Genomic DNA, 23,200 nt, shown 5'->3' with positions numbered 1-23,200 from the left:
AGAAACTGACAGAAGAGAGAGATCTCAGAGAAGGAATATAAGAAGAAACAACATGATTTAAAATAGGAACTCAATTCAAAGAGCATTCATGAAGCAAATGATACTGGTTCCAGTGACAGCAATCTATTTAATTATTGAATCATTGGCTCTGTTACTCCTCACCCTGTAAACCTTCCAATGAAGGCACAATCTAGAGAATTAGCAACATGGAGGCCAGTCATAGAGTCATAGAGATGTACAGCATGGAAACAGACCCTTCAGTCCAACCCGTCCATGCCGACCAGATATCCCAACCCAATCTAATCCCACCTGCCAGCCCCCGGCCCATATCCCTCCAAACCCTTCCTATTCATATACCCATCCAAATAAGCCTCCACCACATCCTCTGGCAGCTCATTCCATACATGTACCACCTTCTGCGTGAAAAAATTGCCCCTTTGGTCTCTTTTATATCTTTCCCCTCTCACCCTAAACCTATGCTCTCTAGTTCTGGACTCCCTGACCCCAGGGAAAAGACTTTGTCTATTTATCCTATCCATGCCCCTCGTAATTTTGTAAACCTCTATAAGGTCACCCTTCAGCCTCCGACGCTCCAGGGAAAACAGCCCCAGACTGTTCAGCCTCTCCCTGTAGCTCAGATCCTCCAACCCTGGCAACATCCTTGTAAATCTTTTTCTGAACCCTTTCAAGTTTCACAACATCTTTCCGATAGAAAGGAGATCAGAATTGCATGCAATATTCCAACAGTGGCCTAACCAATGTCCTGTACAGCCGCAACATGTCCTCCCAACTCCTGTACTCAATACTCTGACCAATAAAGGAAAGCATACCAAACGCCTTCTCCACTATCCTATCTACCTGCAACCCCACTTTCAAGGAGCTATGAACCTGCACTCCAAGGTCTCTTTGTTCAGCAACACTCCCCAGGACCTTACCATTAAGTGTATAAATCCTGCTAAGATTTGCTTTCCCAAAATGCAGCACCTCGCATTTATCTGAATTAAACTCCATCTGCCACTTCTCAGCCCATTGGCCCATCTGGTCCAGATCCTGTTGTTATCTGAGGTAAATCTCTTCGCTGTCCACTACACCTCCAATGTTGGTGTCATCTGCAAATTTACTAACCATACCTCTTATGCTCGCATCCAAATCATTTATGTAAATGACAAAAAGTAGAGGACCCAGCACCGATCCTTGTGGCACTCCACTGGTCACAGGCCTCCAGTCTGAAAAACAACCCTCCACCACCACCCTCTGTCTTCTACCTTTGAGCCAGTTGTGTATCCAAATGGCTAGTTCTCCCTGTATTCCATGAGATCTAATCTTGCTAATCAGTCTCCCATGGGGAACCTTGTCAAATGCCTTACTGAAGTCCATATAGATCACATCAACTGCTCTGCCCTCATCAATCCTCTTTGTTACTTCTTCAAAAAACTCAATCAAGTTTGTGAGACATGATTTCCCACGCACAAAGCCATGTTGATTATCCCAAATCAGTCCTTGCCTTTCCAAATACAGGTACATCCTGTCCCTCAGGATTCCCTCCAACAACTTGCCCACCACCGAGGTCAGGCGCACCGGTCTATAGTTCCCTGGCTTGTTTTTAATGTCACGGTGATGCTTCACTTGAGCTCTCTCCCAAACAACAGAGTCTTGACTCTCACCTGAAAAGGTATTACAGATGGATCTGATGTGTGAGATATTCATACCAAACCTGGGGCTTGAATGAATTTGCAATGGCGAAGACCTGCTGTTATTGATACTGGGGTAAATTATATGATGATTTTTGTTTACTTCAATCTGATTTGAACGTTTTAGATATGAACTAATTTCTGCTTATTGTCCAAATACATGCTGACTGAACTGCACAGATTAAAACATTTCCATCATCTGATCAAGGTACTTTTAAATGAACTTGGATTTGATGAAACTTTTATTACACCGCTGCGTGAGGATTATCTTCAGCCAATCACATCACTTCTTTACCCAGACTATGGAGGTTGCAGGTTGGACAGTCACAAAGCATTTGTTGTGAAATATGCTGTAAATCAAGACCGGGATCTATGCTTCCATTACGACAATGCTGAAGTCACTCTCAATGTGTCACTTGGGAAAGATTTTGGTGAAGGGAATCTCTGCTTTGGAGACATGAGACAGGTACTGTAGAAATGTTCGTTAATTTAAGCAAAAACTTAGTCCATCATACTTCCCTCACAGTTACTGGATGTGACTCAATTTCCTTCCTTCCTCCAGTACCAGTCACCTTTAACCAGTAACTGTGACATCCCTCAACTATGACTGACTTAGTGCCTCTCTGAGCTCAGAGTGGCTTCTGGTTCCACTTCTGCAATTTTAGAACAAAGTCCAGACTGAGATACACCAAACGTACTTTGGGTCAGTGCTGAAGGAGTGCCGCACTGTGAGAGGGTCAGTACTGAGGGAGTGCTGCACTGTCGTAGGGTCAGTACTGAGGGAGTGCTGCACTGTCGTAGGGTCAGTACTGAGGGAGTGCTGCACTGTTGAAGGGTCAGTACTGAGGGAGTGCTGCACTGTTGAAGGGTCAGTACTGAGGGAGTGCCGCACTGTGAGAGGGTCAGTGCTGAGGGAGTGCCGCACTGTGAGAGGGTCAGTGCTGAGGGAGTGCTGCACTGTCGTAGGGTCAGTACTGAGGGAGTGCTGCACTGTTGGAGGGTCAGTACTGAGGGAGTGCTGCACTGTCGGAGGGTCAGTGCTGAGGGAGTGTTGCACTGTCGGAGGGTCAGTGCCGAGGGAGTGCTGCACTGTCGGAGGGTCAGTGCCGAGGGAGTGCTGCACTGTCGGAGGGTCAGTGCTGAGGGAGTGCCGCACTGTCGGAGGGTCAGTGCTGAGGGAGTGCCGCACTGTCGGAGGGTCAATCCTGAGGGAGTGCTGCACTGTCGGTGGGTCAGTGCTGAGGGAGTGCCGCACTGTCAGAGGGTCAATTCTGAGGGAGTGCTGCACTGTCGGAGGGTCAGTGCTGAGGGAGTGCCGCCCTGTTGGTGGGTCAGTGCTGAGGGACTGCTGCACTGTCGGAGGGTCAGTGCTGAGGGAGTGCCGCAGTGTTGGAGGGTCAGTGCTGAGGGAGTGCCGCAGTGTTGGAGGGTCAGTACACGGTGAATCGTAAAAACCTTTAAAAAGTTGCAGGAACATTTTTTTTTTAGATTACTTTACAGTGTGGAAACAGGCCCTTCGGCCCAATAAGTCCACACCGCCCCGCCGAAGCGCAAACCACCCATACATTTACCCCTTACCTAACACTATGGGCAATTTAGCATGGCCAATTCACCTGACCTGCACATCTTTGGCCTGTAGGAGGAAACCGGAGCACCCGGAGGAAACCCACGCAGACACGGGGAGAATGTGCAAACTCCACACAGTCAGTCGCCTGAGGCGGGAATTGAACCCGGATCTCTGGCGCTGCGAGGCAGCAGTGCTAACCACTGTGCCACCGTGCCGCCCATGGGGTTTCAAGTACAGAAATCTTTCTCAGTGGCAAGATAAGTTAAGAAGGCTTTTAAGCAACAGCGTGTGGGCACCAAGACTTTATTTGTGAAAGCGTAAAGCGTAAAAGCAAGTCGGTTTTAGTAAACCTTTTATAAAACACTGAGGCCTCAGTTGTAGTATTGTCTTTAACCTGGACACCACACTTTAGGACAAGTGTCATAACCTTGGAGAGGGTGCAGAGGCATTTTCTTAGAAGAGACTGAAATACTTCAATGACATTGAGAGACTGGAGAAACTGGGGATTTGCTTTCCTTGGAACAGCGAAGGACCTTATGATATTGAATAGAGCTGTTCAAGATCGAGGCAGGTTTGAGAAGCCATTTTCATTAACAGAAGGACAAGTAATTACAAGACACAGTTCATGGTAATTTGGACAGAAATAGGCAGCATGAGGAAAGACATTTCTAAACCGTGTGTTGTGTTCCCTTGTCCATTGATCAGAAAGGTGAATGGAATATTTAATCATTGATTTCAAAAGGAAATCAGAGAAATATTTGAAATGATATAAAATTAGAGGCGCCTTGCTGTGCTAAATGTGGCACTGTATTTTAGAAAATTATAACAAAGACTACACTTGGAAGTGTTGGTTGTAAAAGGATTTGAATGGTGTGATGTAAATTCTTGTATCTATTGAGCAAAATGTTCTTGTTGCTTTCAACCTGGATCCCATCTGAAGGTGTGCCATATTTGTTACAGATATTTTCGAATCAACCCGGTAGCTCAGTGGTTAGCACTGCTGCCTCACAGCGCCAGGGACCCAGGTTCGATTCCAGTCTCGGGTGACTGTGTCTATGTGAATTTGCATATTCTCCCCGTGTCTGTTTGCTCCCACAATCCAAGGATGTGCAGGTTAGGTGAATTGGCCATGTTTTATTGCCCATAGTGTTCAGGGATGTGTAGGTTAGGTGCATTAGTCCGAGGTAAATGTAGAGTAATAGGGTAGGGGTGGGTTACTCTTCAGAGGGTCGGTGTGGACTTGTTGGGCCAAATGGCCTGTTTCCACATTTTGAGCTGTTATTGGACCCCTCTGGAGCTGTGGGACATGAACCCAGGCCTCCTGGCTCAGAGTTAGGGACATTACAATTGAGCCAAAAGATCCCTATTCAGGAATGTTACAGACACATTGGGCAACAAAAAAATACACTCTTTCGTAACAAATAACCAATACCGTTACCATTTCCAACTGTCTCACTGTGAATAAACCCACTACTCACAGAATGCCGTGGTTCAATAAGGCAGCTCACCCCCACCTTCTCAAGGGGCAACTAGGGACAGGCAATAAACACTGATCCAACCAGTGACACCCACATCCCATGAAGAAAAGGGTTCCAGACAATGAACCCTAAATCACCAACAAAGAACAAAGAGCCACCTCACATTTCTCAATGGGAACAAGATAAAGTCATTCAGTATTTTCCATTCATGAATTATTGTATGGCACAAAACCAACCAATCAAAATACATTTCTCTATCTCCTGTCCATGGATTAAGACCTAACCAACGTAGTGATTTCATAAATTTAAAAAGAAATACGCTATTGAATGGTATAAACTTGGAGAGAATTCTCAGGACATAAACACTGCCATAAATGGACGTGTTTCATTAGCACCGTCCCAGAGTCACTTTCACATCTGTAAGGCTGGTCTCTGCCTATCTCCAATCCCTCAAGTATTACCAAGTATTGAGTGTGAAGCAGGTTCTCTGTTGCTATTTCTCAGGCTGTGAACCTGTATTATAGACAGAGTAGGGAAAGGTTTCCTCACATAAGCAGGATCAAATTGAATAGGAAGACTTGCATTTCCATAGCACTTTTCATCACTCAGAATGGATTAAAGCACTTTCTGGCTGATTAAACACTTTTTAAAATGTAATGGTTGATGCAATGTAGGAAATGTGGTGATCCATTTGTGCACAGCAAGTTTCCAAGAACAGCAGGTGATCAATACCTGCTGATGTTTCAGGGAAAACTGAAAAACTGCAGTAAATCAGAAATTGCTGGAAAAGCTCAGCAGGTCTGGCAGTGCATGTGGAGAGAAATCAGAATTAACGTTTCCGGTCGCATGACCGTTCCATTGGACCCAGCTCTTATTTCTCTGTAACTGCTGAGCTTTTCCAGCAATTTCTGTTTCTGTTGTTGGTATTTCAGTGAAGATGGTTATACCGAGAGAGATGACCCTTCATCTGAATTTGGCTTTTTAGGTTGGATTTTGTATATTGATTTCAAATTCCCAACTAGCTACAATGGGATTTACAATCAGCCTTTGGAGTATATCCCTCATATCCAATCACTGTCCTGGCATTTATGAAAGGACAGACTGGGTCTCACTTTAACACTCAACTGGAGGACAGTGCCTCCAGCAGTGAAGCACTCCCTCAAGGCCTGCAGTTCCCAAGTCTCTGGAATGGAGCACGAAACCACAATCCTTTTGCTCTCGCTGTACCTGGAGTGCTATCGCGCACATCTGAGTGACTTTCCAACCGTCAAAATCATTGTGACTTTGCTTTTTTTGTAAACTACCAGCAATAAAACACTGGTTAACCAATTAAATATTTACATGCAAAGCCCACTCAGAACATAGAACATTCCAGCGCAGTATAAGCCCTTCCGCCCTCAAAGTTGCGCCGACCTATGGAACCAAGCTGAAGCCCATTTAGCCTACACTATTCCATTCTTGTCCATATGCCTATACAATGACCATTTAAGTGCCTGTAAAGTCGGCGAGTCTACAACTGCTGCAGGCAGTACGTTCCACACACCTACTACTCTCTGAGTAAAAAAACTATCTCCGATATCTGTCCTATATCTATCACCCCTCGATTTGAAGCTATGCCCAATCGTGTTATCCATCACCATCTGACGAAAAAGGCTCTCACTGTCCACCCAATCTAACCCTCTGATTATCTTATATGTCTCTATTAAGTCACCTCTCAATCTTCTTCTCTTTAACGAAAACAGCCTCAAGTCCCTCAGCCTTTCCTTGTAAGACCTTCCCTCCATACCAGGCAACATCCCAGTAAATCTCCTCTGAACCCTTTCCAAAGCTTCCACATCCTTCCTATAGTGCGGTGACCAGAACTGCAGGCAATGCTCCAGTTGCAGCCGCACTAGAGTTTTGTACAGCTGCAGCATGACCTCACGGTTCCAAAACTCAATCCTTCTACCAATAAAAGCTAACACACCGTATTCTTAACAACCCTATCCACCTGGGTGGCAACTTTCAAGGACCTATGTACCTGGACACCGAGATCTCTCTGCTCATTTACACTATCAAGATTCTTACCATTTGCCCAGTACTCTGCATTCCTGTTACTTCTTCCAAAGTGAATCACCTCACACTTTTCTGCATTAAACTCCATTTTCCACCTCTCAGTCCAGCTCTGCAGCTTATCTATGTCTCTTTGTAACCTACAACATCCTTTGGCACTAACCACAACTGTACCAACCTTAGTGTCATCCGCAAATTTACTAACCCATCCTTCTACGCCCTCATCCAGGTCGTTTATAAAAATGATAAACAGCAGTGGACCTAACAACAGATCCTTACAGTACCCCACTAGTAACTGAATACCAGGATGAACATATCCCATCAACTGCCACCCTCTGTTTTCTTTCAGCTAACCAATTTCTGATCCAAACTGCTAAATTACCTTCAATCCCATGCCTCTCTGTATTTTGTGCAGTAGCCTACCATGGGGAACCTTATCAAACACCTTACTGAAATCCATATATACCACATCAATCGCTTTAACCTCATCCACCTGTTTTGTCACCTTCTCAAAGAACTCAATAAGTTTGTGAGGCATAACCTATCTTTCACGAAACTGTGTTGACCATCCCGAATCAACTTATTCCTCTCCAGATGATTATAAATCCTATCTCGTACAACTTTTTCCAACACTTTACCCACAACTGAAGTAAGGCTCACTGGTCTATAATTACCAGGGTTGTCTCTACTCCCCTTCTTGAACAACGGGACAATATTTGCTGTCCTGTAGTCTTCTGGCACCATTCCTGTAGACCACGATGACATAAAAATCAAAGCCAAAGGCTCTGCAATCTCCTCCCTGGCTTTTTGGAGAATCCCAGGATAAATCCCACCTTGCCCAGGGGCCTTATCTATTTTTATACTCTTCAGAATTGCTAACACCTCCTCCTTGTGAACCTCAATCCTGTCTAGTCTAGTAGCTTATATCTCAGTATTCTCTTCAACAACACTGTCTTTTTCTAGTGTGAATACTGACGAAAAATATTCATTTAGCGCTTCTCCTATCCCCTTGGACTCCACGCACAGCTTCCCATTACTATCCTGATTGGCCCTAGTCATTCTCTTATCCCTTATATACCTATAGAAAGCTTTAGGGTTTTCCCTGATCCTATCCGCCAACAACGTCTCATGTCCCCTCCTGGCTCATCTTAGCTCTCTCTTTAGGTCTTTCCTGTCTACCTTGTAACTCTCAACCACCCTAACTGAGCCTTCGCATCTCATCCTAACGTAAGTCTTCTTCATCCTCTTGACAAGAGATTCAACTTCCTTAGTAAACCACGGCTCTTGCGTTCGACAACCTCCTCCCTGCCTGACAGGTACAGACTTACCAAGGACACACAAGTAGCTGTTCCTTGAATAAACTCCACATTTCTATTGTGTCTATCCCCTGCAGTTTCCTTCCCCATCCTATGCATCCTAAATCTTGTCTCATCACATCGTAATTGCCTTTTCCCCAGCTGTAGCTCTTGCCCTCCGGTGTATACCTATTCCTTTCCATCATTAAAGTAAACAGAACTGAATTGTAGTCACTATTACCAAAATGTTACAAATACATTAAGGCTAACTCGGGAGAGAATAGAACCCCTCAAAGATCAGCAAGATGGCCTTTGTGTGGAGTCGCAGGAGATGGGGGAGATCCTAAACAAGTATTTTGCATCAGTATTTACTGTGGAAAAGGACATAGAATATATAGAATGTAGGGGAATAGATGGTGACATCGTGAAAAATGTCCCTATTATAGAGGAGAAAGTGCTGGATGTCTTGAAATGCATAAAAGTGGATAAATCCCCAGGACCTGATCAGGTATACCCTAGAACTCTGTGGGAAGCTAGGGAAGTGATTGTTGGACCCTTTGCTGAGATATTTATATCATTGATAGTCACAGGTGAGGTGCCGGAAGACTGGAGGTTGGCTAACGTGGTGCCACTGTTTAAGAAGGCGGTAAGGACAAGCCAGGGAACAATAGACCAGTAAGCCTGACCTCGGTGGTGGGCAAGTTGTTGGAGGGAATCCTGAGGGACAGGACATACATGTATTTGGAAAGGCAAGGACCAATTAGGGATAGTCAACATGGCTTTGTGCGTGGGAAATCATGTCTCACAAACTTGATTGAGTTTTTTGAAGAAGTAACAAAGAAGATTGATGAGGGCAGAGCAGTCGATGTGATCTATATGGACTTCAGTGAGGTGTTCGACAAGGTTCCCCATGGGAGACTGATTAGCAAGGTTAGATCTCACGGAATACAGGGAGAACTAGCCATTTGGATACAGAACTGGCTCAAAGGTGGTGGTGGAAGGTTGTTTTTTAGATTGGAGGCCTGTGACCAGTGGAGTGCCACAAGGATCGGTGCTGGGTCCATTACTTTTCATCATTTATATAAATGATTTGGATGTGTGCATAAGAGGTACAGTTAGTAAGTTTGCAGATGAATCCAAGATTGGAGGTGTAGTGGACAGCGAAGAAGGTTACCTCAGATTACAACAGGATCTTGATCAGATGGGCCAATGGGCTGAGAAGTGGCAGATGGAGTTTAATTTAGATAAATTCAAGGTGCTGCATTGTGGGAAAGCAAATCTTAGCAGGATTTATACACTTATTGGTAAGGTCCTGGGGAGTGTTGCTGAACAAAGAGACCTTGGAGTGCAGGTTCATAGCTCTTTGAAAGTGGAATTGTAGGTCGATAGGATAGTGAAGAAGGCATTTGGTATGCTTTCCTTTATTGGTCAGAGTATTGAGTACAGGAGTTGGGATGTCATGTTGTGGCTGTACAGGACATTGGTCAGGCCACTGTTGGAATATTGCATGCAATTCTGGTCTCCTTCTTATCGGAAAGATGTTGTGAAACTTGAAAGGGTTCAGAAAAAGATTTACAAGGATATTGCCAGGGTTGGAGGATTTGACTATCAGGAGAGGCTGAATAGGCTGGGGCTGTTTTCCTTGGAGAATCAGAGGCTGAGGGGTGACCTTATAGAGGTTTATAAAACCATAAGAGGTATGGATAGGATAAATAGACAAAGTCTTTTCCCTGGGATAGGTGAGTTCAGAACTAGAGGGCATAGGTTTAGGCTGAAAGGGGAAAGATATAAAAGAGACCTAAGGGGCAACTTTTTCACGCAGAGGGTGGTATGTGTAGGAATGAGCTGCCAGAGGATGTGGTGGAGGCTGGTACAATTGCAACATTTAAGAGGCATTGGAAGGGTATATGAATAGGAAGGGTTTGGAGGGATATGGGCCGTGTGCTGGCAGGTGACACTAGATTGGGTTGGGATATCTGGTTGGCATGGATGAGTTGGACTGAAGGGTCTGTTTCCATGCTGTACATTTCTATGACTCTATGCTCACCTAGCTCCAAATTTAACGCCTGGCCGGTTCATTACCCAGTACCAAATCTAATGTGGTCTCACCCTTGTTGGCTTGTCTACATACTGTGTCAGGAAACTCTCCTACACACATTGGACAAAAACTGACCCAATTAAAGTACTTGAACTATGGTATTCCAAGTCAATATTTGAGAAGTTGAAGTCCCCCATAACAACCACCCTGTCACTCTTGCTCCTATCGAGAATAATCTTTTCTATCCTTGCCTCGACATCTCTGGAACTATTCGGAGGCCTATAGAAAACTCCCAGCAGGCTGACCTCTCCTTTCCTGTTTCTCAGCTCCGCCTATACTACCTCAGCTGACAAGTCTTCAAACGTCCTTTCTGTAACCGTAATAATGTCCTTGATTAACAGTGCCACACCCTCCCCCTTTTACCATTGTCTCTATTCTTCCTGAAATATCAAAACCCCGGAGTCTGCAATAATCATTCCTGTCCCTGCTCTACCCACGTCTCTGAAATGGCCACAACATCGAAATCCCATGTTGCAAGTTCACCCACCTTATTCCGGATGCTCTTGGCGATGAAATAGATACACTTCAAATCAACTTCTTGCTTGCCAGTGCCCTCTTGTGACCCTGAAACCTTATTTTAGACCTCACTACTCTCAATCTTCTCTATACTCGATCTACAATTTCGGTTTCTATCCCCTGCTGCATTAGTTTAAACCCACCCGAATAGCATTAGCAAATATCCCCCCCACCAAGATATTGGAACTTCTCTGGTTCAGGTGAAGACCATCCTGTTTGAAAAGGTCCCACCTCCCCCAGAAAGAGCTCTAATTATCCAGGAATTCAAGACCCTCCCTCCTGCACCATCCCTGTAGCCACATATTCAACTCCTCTCTCTCCCTATTTCTCACCTCACTAGCACATGACACGGGTAACAAACCAGAAATAACAACTCTGTTCTAGCCTTAAGCTCCTACCCTAGCTCCCTGAATTTCTGCCTTAAATCCCCATCTCTCTTCCTACCTATGTCGTTGGTTCGTATGTGGACCATGACTTGGGGCTGCTCCCCCTCCCCCTCAAAGATACCAGAAACACTATTTGATACATCACGACCCCTAGCACCTGAGAGGCAACACACCAGTTGTGAGTCTGTCTCGTTTCCACAAAACCTACTGTCTGTTCCCCTAACTATGGAGTCCCCGATGACTAATGCTCTGCTCCTCACCCCCCTTCCCTTCTGAGCAACAGAGACAGACTCTGTGCCAAAGATCTGTGCCCCATTGCTTACTCCTGGTAAATCGTCCCCCCTCAACAGTATCCAAAATGGTATACTTGTTGTTGAGGGAACCGGCCATGGGGATCCCTGCACACACTGCCTGTCGGTTCCCTTTCCGTCCCGTGACGGTAACCCATCTACCTTCTTCTTGCACCTGAGTTACCTCCCTGTAACTCTTCTCAATAACCCCCTCTGCCTCCCGAATGATCCGAAGTTCATCCAGCTCCTTCTCCCGTTCCCTAACGTGGTTTTCGAGGAGCTGGAGTTGGGTGCACTTACCGCAGATGTAGTCAGCAGGGACACTAGTGGTGACCCTTACCTCCCACGTTCTGCAGGAGGAACATTCAACTGCCCTAACCTCCATTCCTACTATTCTAAATTCCCAACAAGCCTACTGAAAACCAAAAGAGAGGAAGAAAAGAAGACGGGCACTGCTGTTCAGAAGAAGAAAACTCGTAGGGCCACAGTCACAGGGGATTCTATTGTGAGGGGAGTAGATACACGTTTCTGTGGGCAAAAACAGGACTCCCGGATGGTATGTTGCCTCCCATGTGCTCAGGTCAGGGATGTTACCGATCAGCTGCAGAACATTCTAAAAGGGGAGGGTGAACAGCCAGTTGTCTTGGTGCATATAGGCACCAACGATATAAGTAAAAAACAAGATGAGGTCCTGAAAGCAGAATTCAGGGAGCTGGGAGAGAAGTTAAAGAGGAGGTCCTCAAAGGTAGTGATCTCGGGATTACTACTAGTGCCACGTGCTAGCCAGCATAGAAATAAAAAACAATAGGTAGGATGAACACGTGGCTTGAGAGATGGTGTAGGAGGAAGGGGTTCAGATTTGTTGGACATTGGGACCAGTTCTGGGGAAGGTGGGACTATTACAAAATGTACGGTCTACACCTGAACCAGACTGGAACCAATGTCCTTGGGGGAGTTTTTGCTCCTACTGTTGGGGAGGTTTTAAACTAATGTGGCAGGGGACTGGGAACCGAAAGAGAAAACAAGTAGGCAGCGAGGTGGAGACTGTAAGAATTATGAAGGTAGCATCAATAAGGGGAAGAGTAGCAGAGAGCAGGTGAGCGCAAAAGAACATGTGTCCTGAAGTGCATCTACTTTAATGCAAGGAGTATAGTGGGTAAGGCAGATGAACTTAGGGCTTGGATTGGTGCCTGGGAGTATGATGTTATTGCAATCACAGAGACTTGGTTGAAGGAAGGGCATGATTGGCAACTAAATATTCCAGAATATAGATTCTTCAGACAGGACAGGGAGGGAAGTAAAAGTGGGGGTGTAGTTGCATTGCTGGTCAGGGACGATATGACGGCTGTGCTAAAGGAGGAAACTATGGAGGGCTTGGGTAGTGAGGCATTATGGATGGAGCTGAGAAATAAGAAGGGTGCAGTTACATTGTTGTGGCTGTATTCCAGGCCTCCCAACGGTGAGCGTGAGGTAGAAGAACAAATAGGTAAGCAGGTTATGGAAAGATGTAGAGGCAATAGGGTAGTGGTGATGGGAGATTTTAATTTTCCCAACATTGACTGGGATACACTTAGCATCAGAGGTCTGGATGGGGTAGAATTTGTAAGGAGCGTCAAGGAGAGTTTTCTGGAGCAGTATGTCAATGAGGGATGGGGCCATATTGGACCTGGTACTGGGGAACGAGCCAGGACAGGTGGTAGAAGTTGCGGTGGGGGATTTTTTGGGTACAGTGACCACAAAATTAGGCAGGAGCTGGGAAATTTGGATTGGACACAGCTATTTGAAGGGAAGTCCACATTTGATATGCAGGATAGGCATCTCCCGTTGAAGGCAAAGGATAGGAAAGGCAAGATACGTGAACTGTCGATGACAGGAGAAATTGTACGACTAGCCAAGAGGAAAAGGGAAGTGTACATAAGGTCTAGGCAACTAAGAACAGAACGGGCCCTGGAGGAATATTGGAAGAGTAGGAGAAGTCTTAAACGAGGAATCAAGCGGGCTAAAAGGGGTAATGAAATAGTTTAGCGAGCAGAATTAAGGAGAATCCCAAAGCATTTTATTCTTGTATAAGAAGCAAGCGGGTAACTAGAAAAAGGATTGGTCCACTAAAGGATAGGGAAGGAAGGCTGTGTGTCGATCCTGAGAGAATGGGTGAGATTCTGAATGATTACTTTGCATCAGTGTTCACTGAGGAGAGGAACATGAATGTTGAGATTAGAGATAGACGTTCGATTACTCTGGATCATGTTGACATAAGTAGAGAAGATGTGTTGGGTAGGCTAGAGGTTATTAAGGTGGACAAATCCCTAGGACCGGATGGTATCTATCCCAGGTTGCTGAGGGAGGCGAGAGAGGAAATAGCTGGGGCCCTGACAGATATCTTTCTGACATCCTTAAACACTGGTGAGGTGCCGGAGAACTGGAGGGTTGCTCATGTTGTTCCCCCAGTACAAGAAGGGTAGTAGGGATATTCTGGGTAACTACAGACTAGTGAGCCTGACATCGGTGGTGGGAAAGTTGCTGGAGAAGGTACTGAGGGATAGGGTCTATTTATATTTAGAAAAGAATGGGCTTATCAGCAACATGGTTTTGTGTGGGGGAGATCGTGCCTTACCAACTTAATAGAGTTCTTTGAGGAAGTGACCAGGTTGATCAATGAAGGAAGGGCTGTTGATGTCATATAGATTAGATTACATTACAGTGTGGAAACAGGCCCTTCGGCTCAACAAGTCCACACCGACCCGCCGAAGCGCGACCCACAGACCCATTCCCCTACACCTAACACTACGGGCAATTTAGCATGGCCAATTCACTTAACCTGCAGATTTTTGGATTGTGGGAGGAGCACCCAGAGGAAACCCATGCAGACACAGGGGTAATGTGCAAACTCCACACAGAGAGTCGCCTGAGGCAGGAATTGAACCCGGGTCTCTGGCGCTGTGAGGCAGCAGTGCTAACCACTGTGTCACCCATATACATGGACTTTAGTAAGGCACTTGATAAGGTTCCCCATTGTAGACTAATGGAGAAAGTGAAGTCACATGGTGTGCTGTGTGTTCTAGCTAGGTGGATAAAGAACTGGTTGAGCAACAGGAGACAGAGAGTAGTAGTTGAAGGGAGTTTCTCCAAATGGAGAAAGGTGACCAGTGGTGTTCCACAGGGGTCAGTGTTGGGGCTACTGTTGTTTGTGATGTACATAAATGATCTGGAAGAGGGCACTGTTGGTATGAGCAGTAAGTTTGCAGATGACACGAAGAATAGTGGAGTAGCAGAAAGCATTGGGACTGTCAGAGAATACAGGAGGATATAGATAGACTGGAGAGTTGGGCGGAAAAGTGACAGATGGATTTCAATCCAGACAAATGTGAGGTGATGCATTTAGGTAAGACTAATTCTAGAGCGAATTATACAATGAACAGAAGAGCCTTGGGAAAAGTTGATGGGCAGAGAGATCTGGGAGTGCAGGTCCATTGTACCCTGAAGGTTGCTGCACAGGTGGATAGAGTGGTCAAGAAGGCATATAGTATGCTTGCCTTCATCGGATGGAGTACTGAGTATCAGAGCTGGCAGGTCATGTTAAAATTGTACAAGACATTGGTTTGGCTGCATTTAGAATACTGTGTACAGTTCTGGTCGCCACATTATCAAAAGGACGTGGATGCTTTGGAGAGGGGGCAGAGGAGGTTCGCCAGGATGTTGCCTGGTATGGAAGGTGCTAGTTATGAAGAGAGGTTGAGTAGGTTAGGTATATTTTCATTAGAAAAAAGGAGATTGAGGGGGGATCTGAATGAGGTTTACAAAATCTTGAAGGGTATAGACAGGGTGGACAGAGATGAGCTCTTTCCCAGGGTGAAGGATTCAATAACGAGAGGTCACTCTTTCAAGATGAGAAGTGGAAGGTTTAAGGGGGATACACGTGGCAAGTACTTCACACACAGGGTGGTGGGCGTCTGGAACACATTGCCAGCAGAGGTGGTAGAGGCAGGCACGGTAGATTTATTTAAGATGCGTCTGGACAGATGCATGAATAGGTGGGGAGCAGAGGGATACAGATGCTTAGGAATTGACTGACAGGTTTAGACAGTAGATTTGGATCAGCTCAGGCTGGGAGGGCCGAAGGGCCTGTTCCTGGGCTGTAAATTTTCTTTGTTCTTTGTTCTTATCAGTGCAGTGCACAGAACCTTTTTTCTGGTGGAAGACGATGGGTGGGAGACACTACTCGAGTAGTGTTTCAGGTAAAGCAACCACCCAAATATAAAGCCTCACTTACTCAGCAGGCCCGTGTCCACTCCTGCTCAGCGTGCGAGGTCAGTTTTTACACTTACCCCTACCTCCCCTCAGGCCTCTGGTTCTCACTGTCACTCCTCCCACTGCAACTGCTGCCAAGGAATGAAGTGATGCAAACTATCAAAGGTGAGAGGGAGGTGGGGAGAGATGGAAGGGACTAAATCAGATGGAGTTCAAAGGGGAAATAAAGCACTGTATCCCCTGCGGTGCCCACCTCTCTGTGAATGCATCGAGACTATTGATGGACACTGTGTGCTCCCTCCCCAGGGGACCATTGTAATCATGGAACCCACAATGTTCTGACTTGGGCTGGAGTGTTACCAGCATTTAACCTGATCCTATTTAGATTTCTACTTACTTCAACACAAACAATCTACAATAAGTCTCGTAATTTCAGTTGAGTCACCTCTTAGTCTTCAAAACTCTAAGTAGATACAAGACCCAACTGTCCACCTTGTGTCATACCATAACCTGCTCATTTCAGGTATTTATTGAGTAAATAAATTGAGTTATCTGAACTGCTTCAACATATTTACATCTTTCCTTAAGTCATGGGATGAGTTATGTGTGCAGTATCTGTGTACTCCTGTTGTGATGTCACCAATGCCCTGTAAAAATCTGAAGCATTACCTCCAAACCTTTGTATACAATTAACATTCTATTAGCTTTCCTGAAGACTTGCTGCAGTTGCAGACTAACCTGTGTGATTCATGCACACAGACACCCAGATCCCTTTGCATCTCAGAACTCTGCAACCTCTAACCATTTAGATTAAATGCTTCCTTTCTATTCTCCCTGCCAAAATGGACAATCTCCCAGTATTTCATTTGCCAGAGACTTGCTGACCCTCTTCAGCTATCCATTGCAGCCTCCTGGTGTCCTCTTCCTGACTGATTTTCCTACCTGTCTTTGTATCATCATCAGATTTATCTACCATAACTTCATCTGAGGAATTTATATAAATTGTGAAATGTTGAGGCCTCAGCACTGATTTCTATGGCATTTGTTACATCTTGTTGACATGAGAAAGGTGCATTTATGGCTACGGTTTGCCAGCTTTCACCAACCAAACCTCTATCTGTGCCAATATTTCACTGTCTACACCAGGAGCTTTAATTTTCCACATAATCTTTGACACAGCAGCTTATCAATTGCCGCCTTGAAATCCAGGTCTATTAATATCCATCAGCTTTCCTTTACCTGTAGCACAGGTTACTTTCTCAAAGATCTAATCTAATCTCCAATAAATTGACAAACATATTGACTTTGCCTAATTATCTGAAATAATTTATAGTGTGCTTTCTTTAAATTTGATACTGTTTGTAACCTTCTTTAGTTAACTCTGGTTGGTTGGTCCACCGTTTTGAAATGTTCTTCCTTGTTGTAATGTATTTATTGTGTGCATTCTGAAATAGTCCCTTAAATATCTGCCACCAAATGTCTATTGACCAGTCCCTTAACCAGTTCACTTTAGTTAACTCTTGTTTCATGCCCTCATAACTGCTGTTAATTATGTTTAAAGTAACTGTTCTTGGATCCACTGTCTCTCCATCAAGCTGAGTGTAAAAATTAATTATTTTATGATCACTGCTTTGCAGACTGTCTTTACTAAGATCATTAATTCTATCACATTACACAATTCAATGTCTGGTATAATCTGCTCGGCTCCAAATTGCTGTTCTCAGAAACTGTACCAAAATATTCTTTGATCTCCTCATTTCGACTACTTTTGCCTGTCTTGATTTATCTGTCTCCATGTAGGTTAAAGTCTCCTGTGATTATCACCAGACCTTTCTGACAAGCATCCATTATTTCTTCCTTTATACGTTGTCCTTCATCTCACAATCAGTTTAGTTATGATTTTAATGAATAGTGGAGCAGGATTAACGGGCTGAATGGTCTCCTGTTCTTCTGTGATGGATTACTCTCCACATGCTGAAATGAATGGAGCTGCAACAGCACTCCAGTAGCTCAGCACCAGTCCGGACAAAGCAATACTTGATCCACTCCCTCCACGACTGATGCACAGTGTTGACAGTGTGTACCATCTACAAGATACACTGCAGCAACTTAAAGTTTCTTTGACAGCACCTTCTAAACCCATGACCTCTACTATCTAGGTTAAGGGCAGCTAACGTGGCAGCACCGCCACTTATAGATTCCTCTCCAAGCCACTCACCATCCTGACTTGGAAACAGATCGCCCTCCCTTCACTGTCACTGGGTCAAAATCCTGGAATTCTCTTCCTAACAGAATTGTGAATGTCCATACATTAAATGGACTGATGCTGTTCAGGAAGACAGCTCACTACCACCCTCTGGAGGGTAATTAGGGATGGGCAATAAATTCTGGCCTTACTGACAACTCTTGCATCTAATGGACAGGGAAATGTAAAAGACGTTGCTGTTATCTAAACATTGCTTTTTTCTGTCTCTGCACCTTCTGGTCCCAGATTCCAACAGATGAGAGAGAGTGTGTGGAGATAGAGCACAGAGTGAGTTACGGATTGCTCCACCGAGGCCAGCACTGTCATGGAGCTTTACCCATCTCCTCAGGCGAACGCTGGAATCTCATCATATGGATGCGGTCATCTCCAGTTCGTAATGAACTGTGCCCAATGTGTAACAAGAAGCCAGAGTTAATGGAGGCAACTGGGTTTGGGGATGGTTTCACTTCTGAGCTATCGGAAGTCTGGCAGGAGCAACAAGAGAAAGTGACTGTCTGCACCTTGAGTTAGTAAATTGTTAGCAGTGTTAGGTTTGTTCCTGCTCTGCTCAACAGTGAGGTTCAGCTTTTGGCTGATTCATAGTCATTGGCAGAGAAAGAAACTCATATAATTGAACAATTGTACAAAATATTCATCCCATTTCTTTATTTCAAGCAGCATCTGTCAATTTTCCAGTAATATTTGTGTGTGTGTGGGTGTCTGTGTCTGTATGGGTGTGTGTGTGGGTGTGTGTGTGGTTTAAGGATATGTGTCTCCACAATGTTTTATTTCTTGCAATTCTGAATTGAGGGAGTTTGTTGCTTTCCTCTCCTATCAACACTCAATTTGTCAAACTTTTGGTAGATGAGATAATTGATTATGGCTGATTTACTATTCCCCTACAAGGTGATGGAACAATGTCTACTTCTTTGACACCTAGATTTCACTGTTAGGATATAAATAAAAGGTAAAACTAGTCTGAAGTACAGGAGGTGAAGACAGGAATTAGATACCAGATAAGTGAAGTAAATCACAAGGTACTCAATCTAGTGAGGTAATCTCATGTTCCCACTGGGATTTTGGTTTCCTCCGGGGATGACATTGTTAAAATCCAGGCAAATTGTCATTGACAAATGTAAAATCATTTTGAAATTAGTGTTTGCATTATATAACATCTGATGAAGATTGTTAGAGCTGTAAATGCAATACTTCACAATGTCATTCGCTCTGGTTCTGGGACTGGATTGCAAGTTGTGAAATTGACGTCAATAAATCTGATTTAATAAAAGGATTTTTGTGAAACCTGATTGATCAGACCTTCACCCCCTGCAAGTTCCCCTCCGAGCCATTCACCATCCTGACTTGGAAGTATATCACTGTTCCTTTAGCATCAGTGGGTCAAAATCCTGGAGCACCCTTCCCCCATGGCATTGTGGGAGACAATGACAGCTCACCCCCCACCTTCTCCAGGACAGCAGGGATGGGAATAATTGCTGGCTCAGTTGGTGGCACCCACATTCCATAAATGAATAATAAGGGGAAAAATCCAGGGAATCCTCTTGCCTGCATTATTTATTGATGCAGCATATTTAATTGGCTCACGTATAACAGTCTGGGAATTCCCACCTCACTGGTCAGTGTGTGGAGCTGCAGAAGGCAAGACACAAGGCAGATTTAGACATGCTGTTTGTAAAACAGCTCTGATCTGAAAGGCTTCTCAAACTGTTTTAACCTCCACAACATCTGGCTAATGTAAACAGCTTTAACTAAAAGGGGAGGGGTCCTTTTTAACTTAGCCCTTCAAGGGACTTTTGTTCTGTGCTAAAAAGAAAGAAAGTGGCAGAGATTCACTCCCACGTATCTCATCCCGCTGTCTCAGACTCTTGCTGCTGCAGCTACTATTACTGATGTAGTTTGAACACTCTTAACATGATCACTGCAGCTCCTTCCCATTGACTGGATGTAGTCATTATCCCATGACCTTCACTGCCCTCATGTAGATTTACCTCCTGGTAGCAGCACACTGAACACGCAAGCCCGGGAGGCAGCTGGGATAAAGACAGTTTGTGAGTGTGGCTGAGTGGGCTTGGCAATAGTCTTTTCTGCTTCACCTCAAAGTTTTCATTTCAAAAAATAAGGCTTCCTTCTTGTTAAGGACAAGTAACACTTGTATCATCAAAGTGGCGATGGCGTAGTGGTATTGTCACTGGACTGTTAATCCAGAGATCCAGGTAATGTCCTGGGGACCAGATGTGAATCCCACCACAGCAGATGGGGAATTTGAATTCAATAAAAATCTAGTCCCGAGATGACCATGAATCGAATGGGGTGGCTCAGTGGTTAGCGCTGCTGCCTCACAGCACCAGGGACCCAGGTTCAATTCCAGCCAGGACGACTGTCTGTGTGGAGTTTGCAAATTCTCCCCGTGTCTGCGTGGGTTTGCTCCGGTTTCCTCCCACAGTCCAAAGGTGCGCAGGCTAGATGAATTGGCCACGCTAAATTGTCCACAGTGTTCAGGGATGTGTAGGTTAGATGCATTGGTCAGGGGTAAATGTAGGATAATAGGGGAGCGGAATGGGTTTGGATGGGATACACTTTGCAGGGTCGGTGTGGACCTGTTGTGGAATGGCCTGTTTCCACACTGTAGGGATTCCATGATTCTATGATTAATGCAGCAGCACAGTAGGTCACATCTTGTGTCTGTTGAGGTCAATCACCAGCAACTGGATAGAGGTATGGAGGAAGCTTTAGGTTTTACATATATTAACCTTTCACTTTTATATTTAGACATCAGTACTGGATCAGCACAAATTTATTCCAGCTCTTGCCAGTATAAGTTTGTACTGTCACATTTAGAATTGATGCTGTCTGTAAACTTGCTGCACTAAATAAAGCTCCTTATCTCTGGAACTGATAGAGTGCCATCATTGACAGGAAGCCCTTTACAGTGTGTCTACTTACAGTCCAGAATGGACAGAAAGCTGTTCACTCCTCACCTGAGATCCATGTCAAAGGTGCTCCGAGCCCTTGACACGGAGTGGTTCTACGCTGACGATGCCACACTAACATTCCACACTGAGAAACAGCTGCAGCAGCAAATGGACAGACTCTCTCTCTCTCTCACGCTGAGAAAGGGTTTGGTTTGACCATCAGCTTCAGGAAGGCAAAGGTTATGCTCCAGGATGTTGCCATTGTCAATGCTGACAGATGACATAATGTGACCCTGGAGGGTGTCGATAGTTTCACATCGCTCCACAGTCACCAGCAATCTATCACTTGATGCTGAAAGCTCACTCCCATCACAAACACTGCAGCTGCTATGCCTGAGCTGAGTGTGTGTGTGAGAGAGAGAGAGTAACAACAACAGAGACTGCAGAGAACATGACACAGAGTTTACCAAACCTGCTTCCTCAGTGCACTCCTGTAAAGTGCTGAGACCTAGACAGTATCTGTTTGGCAGGAGAAAAGGCTGAACAGTTTCAGAGGACAGCACTCAGTACAATACAGGAACAGACCCTTTGGCCCACCAAGCCTGTGCCATAACATGACATTTCTAAACTAAAAAGTGTTTGCCTCTACACAGTCGCTATCCCTCTATTCCTTACCTATTCATATAGCTGTCAAATGCCTCTTAAATATTGCCTGTGTATCTACTACTAACCCGTTTGGCACTGGATTCCAGGCACTTACCACACAGTGTAAAAAAAACTGCCTCTTACCTCCTTTAAATTTTCCTCTTTTTCCCTTAAACCTATGTTCTCCAGTAATTGATATTTCCATCCTGGGAAAAAGACACCCATGCCTCTCAATTTTGTAAAATTCTATCGGGTTTCCCCTCCACCTCCACCGTTCAAGTGAAAACAAACCAAGTTTGTCCAATCTCTCCTCGTAGCTAATACCCTCCAAATCAGGCAATATCCTGGTATGCCATTTCTGTACCCTCCAAGTCTTTTTGGCAGTGTGGCAATCAGAACTGCACACAATATTCCAATTGTAGCCTAATTAAAGTTCTATACAGCTGCGACATGACTTGCCAATTGTTATACTCTGTACCTCGCTAGATGAAGGCAAACATGCCGCATGCTTTCTTGACCTCCATATCTCCTTGTGTTGCTACTTACAGGGACCTATATGCTGGATCCTTCTGTATGTTAATGCTTCTAAAGTTTCTGCCATTTACTGTATCCTTCCCATCTGATTGGACGTTCCAAAATGCATCACCACGCATGATTCAGATTAAGTTCCATTTGCCACTTCACCTCTCCCAAGTCTCCAGCCTATCGATGTGCTACATCTTCAGGCAATCCTCCTCACTATCTGCAGCTCCCCCAATCTGTTGTTCACAAATTTACTAATCAAACTATCTACCAGTATATTAATATGTATTACATACAACAGGGGTCCCAGCAATGTGGAACACCATTGGTCACATCTACAGTCAGAAAACACCGTTTCACTGCTACTCTCACCATGTGACTTCATCTTCTGTGTCAGTAGACGAGAGAGACTTATCAAAGACCTTGCTAAAGCTCATGGAGACAACATCCTCCACCCTGCTCTCAATCATCTTTATCATTTCCTCAAATATTCAATCAAGTTTGTGAGACATGACTTCCCTTCTCAAAGCCACGCTGCCTATCAGTAATAAGTCCATATTTTTTCCAAATGTGAGTAAATTCTATCCCTAAGAATTTTTTCCAATAATTTCCCTACCACTGATGTAAGGCCTGTAATTTCCTGGATTATCCCTGTTGTGCCTCTTAAACAAAGGAACAACTTTGGCTAGTCTCCAGTCTGACCAGAGCGGATGCAAAGATTTCATACCAGGCACCAGTAATTTCCTCCCTCAGTATTCTGGGATAGATCCCATCAGGTCCTTAGGATTTGCCTACCTTAATGCTTTTCGAAACACCCAACACCACCTCCTTTTATATATTGACATGTCCTTTGATATTCTAGGATTCCTCTCGACTCACCATCCATCATGTCCTTCTCCTTTGTGAATTAATTGTATTTGTTAAAGACCTCAGCCACTTCCTCTGGCTCCATGCATAAATTCCCTCGTTCATCCTTTAGCGAACCTACCTTTTCCCTAGCTACCCGGTTTCTCCTTATATATGTATAAAATGCCTTGGGTTTTTCCTTAATTCAGTTTGCCATGGACATTTCACGGCTCCTTATAGCCCTCCTAACTCCTTGTTTACGTTCCTTCCTGCTTTATTTATATTCTCTATCTTCAGTTTCCTAAACCTTACTTATGCCTCCTTTTCCTTTCTGACTAAACTCTTTATTTCTCTTGTTCCCAAATCCTGCCATCCTCATCTAATGAGCTAA

General features: G+C 44.6%; 1 protein-coding gene across 3 annotated transcripts in view; it reads left to right on the top strand.

Annotated features, from left to right (window-relative positions):
* ogfod2 (2-oxoglutarate and iron-dependent oxygenase domain containing 2) overlaps window positions 1-20,776 on the top strand; it is a 34,934-nt gene extending 14,158 nt beyond the window's left edge. The window contains exons 6-9 of one of the 3 annotated variants that reach the window (XM_043692601.2): window positions 1,872-1,899; window positions 1,991-2,157; window positions 15,540-15,608; window positions 18,113-20,776. In XM_043692601.2, the coding sequence (XP_043548536.2) occupies window positions 1,872-1,899; window positions 1,991-2,157; window positions 15,540-15,608; window positions 18,113-18,397 (549 nt within the window). In that variant the 3' untranslated portion in view covers window positions 18,398-20,776. Of the gene's footprint in view, window positions 1-1,871; window positions 2,158-15,539; window positions 15,609-18,112 lie in introns of all 3 variants that reach the window. The other 2 variants (XM_043692600.2, XM_043692602.2) reach the window with 2 other exon arrangements.
* Window positions 20,777-23,200: the final 2,424 nt, after the last annotated feature.

Source organism: Chiloscyllium plagiosum, unplaced genomic scaffold (genome assembly GCF_037043375.1).
Source record: "Chiloscyllium plagiosum isolate Xiang-an unplaced genomic scaffold, Cpla_swu_hap1 HiC_scaffold_24, whole genome shotgun sequence".
In the NCBI taxonomy this organism is placed as follows: Eukaryota; Metazoa; Chordata; class Chondrichthyes; order Orectolobiformes; family Hemiscylliidae; genus Chiloscyllium; species Chiloscyllium plagiosum.
The sequence above is the reverse complement of the archived record's forward strand: the minus strand, read 5'-3'. Positions and strand labels throughout refer to the sequence as shown.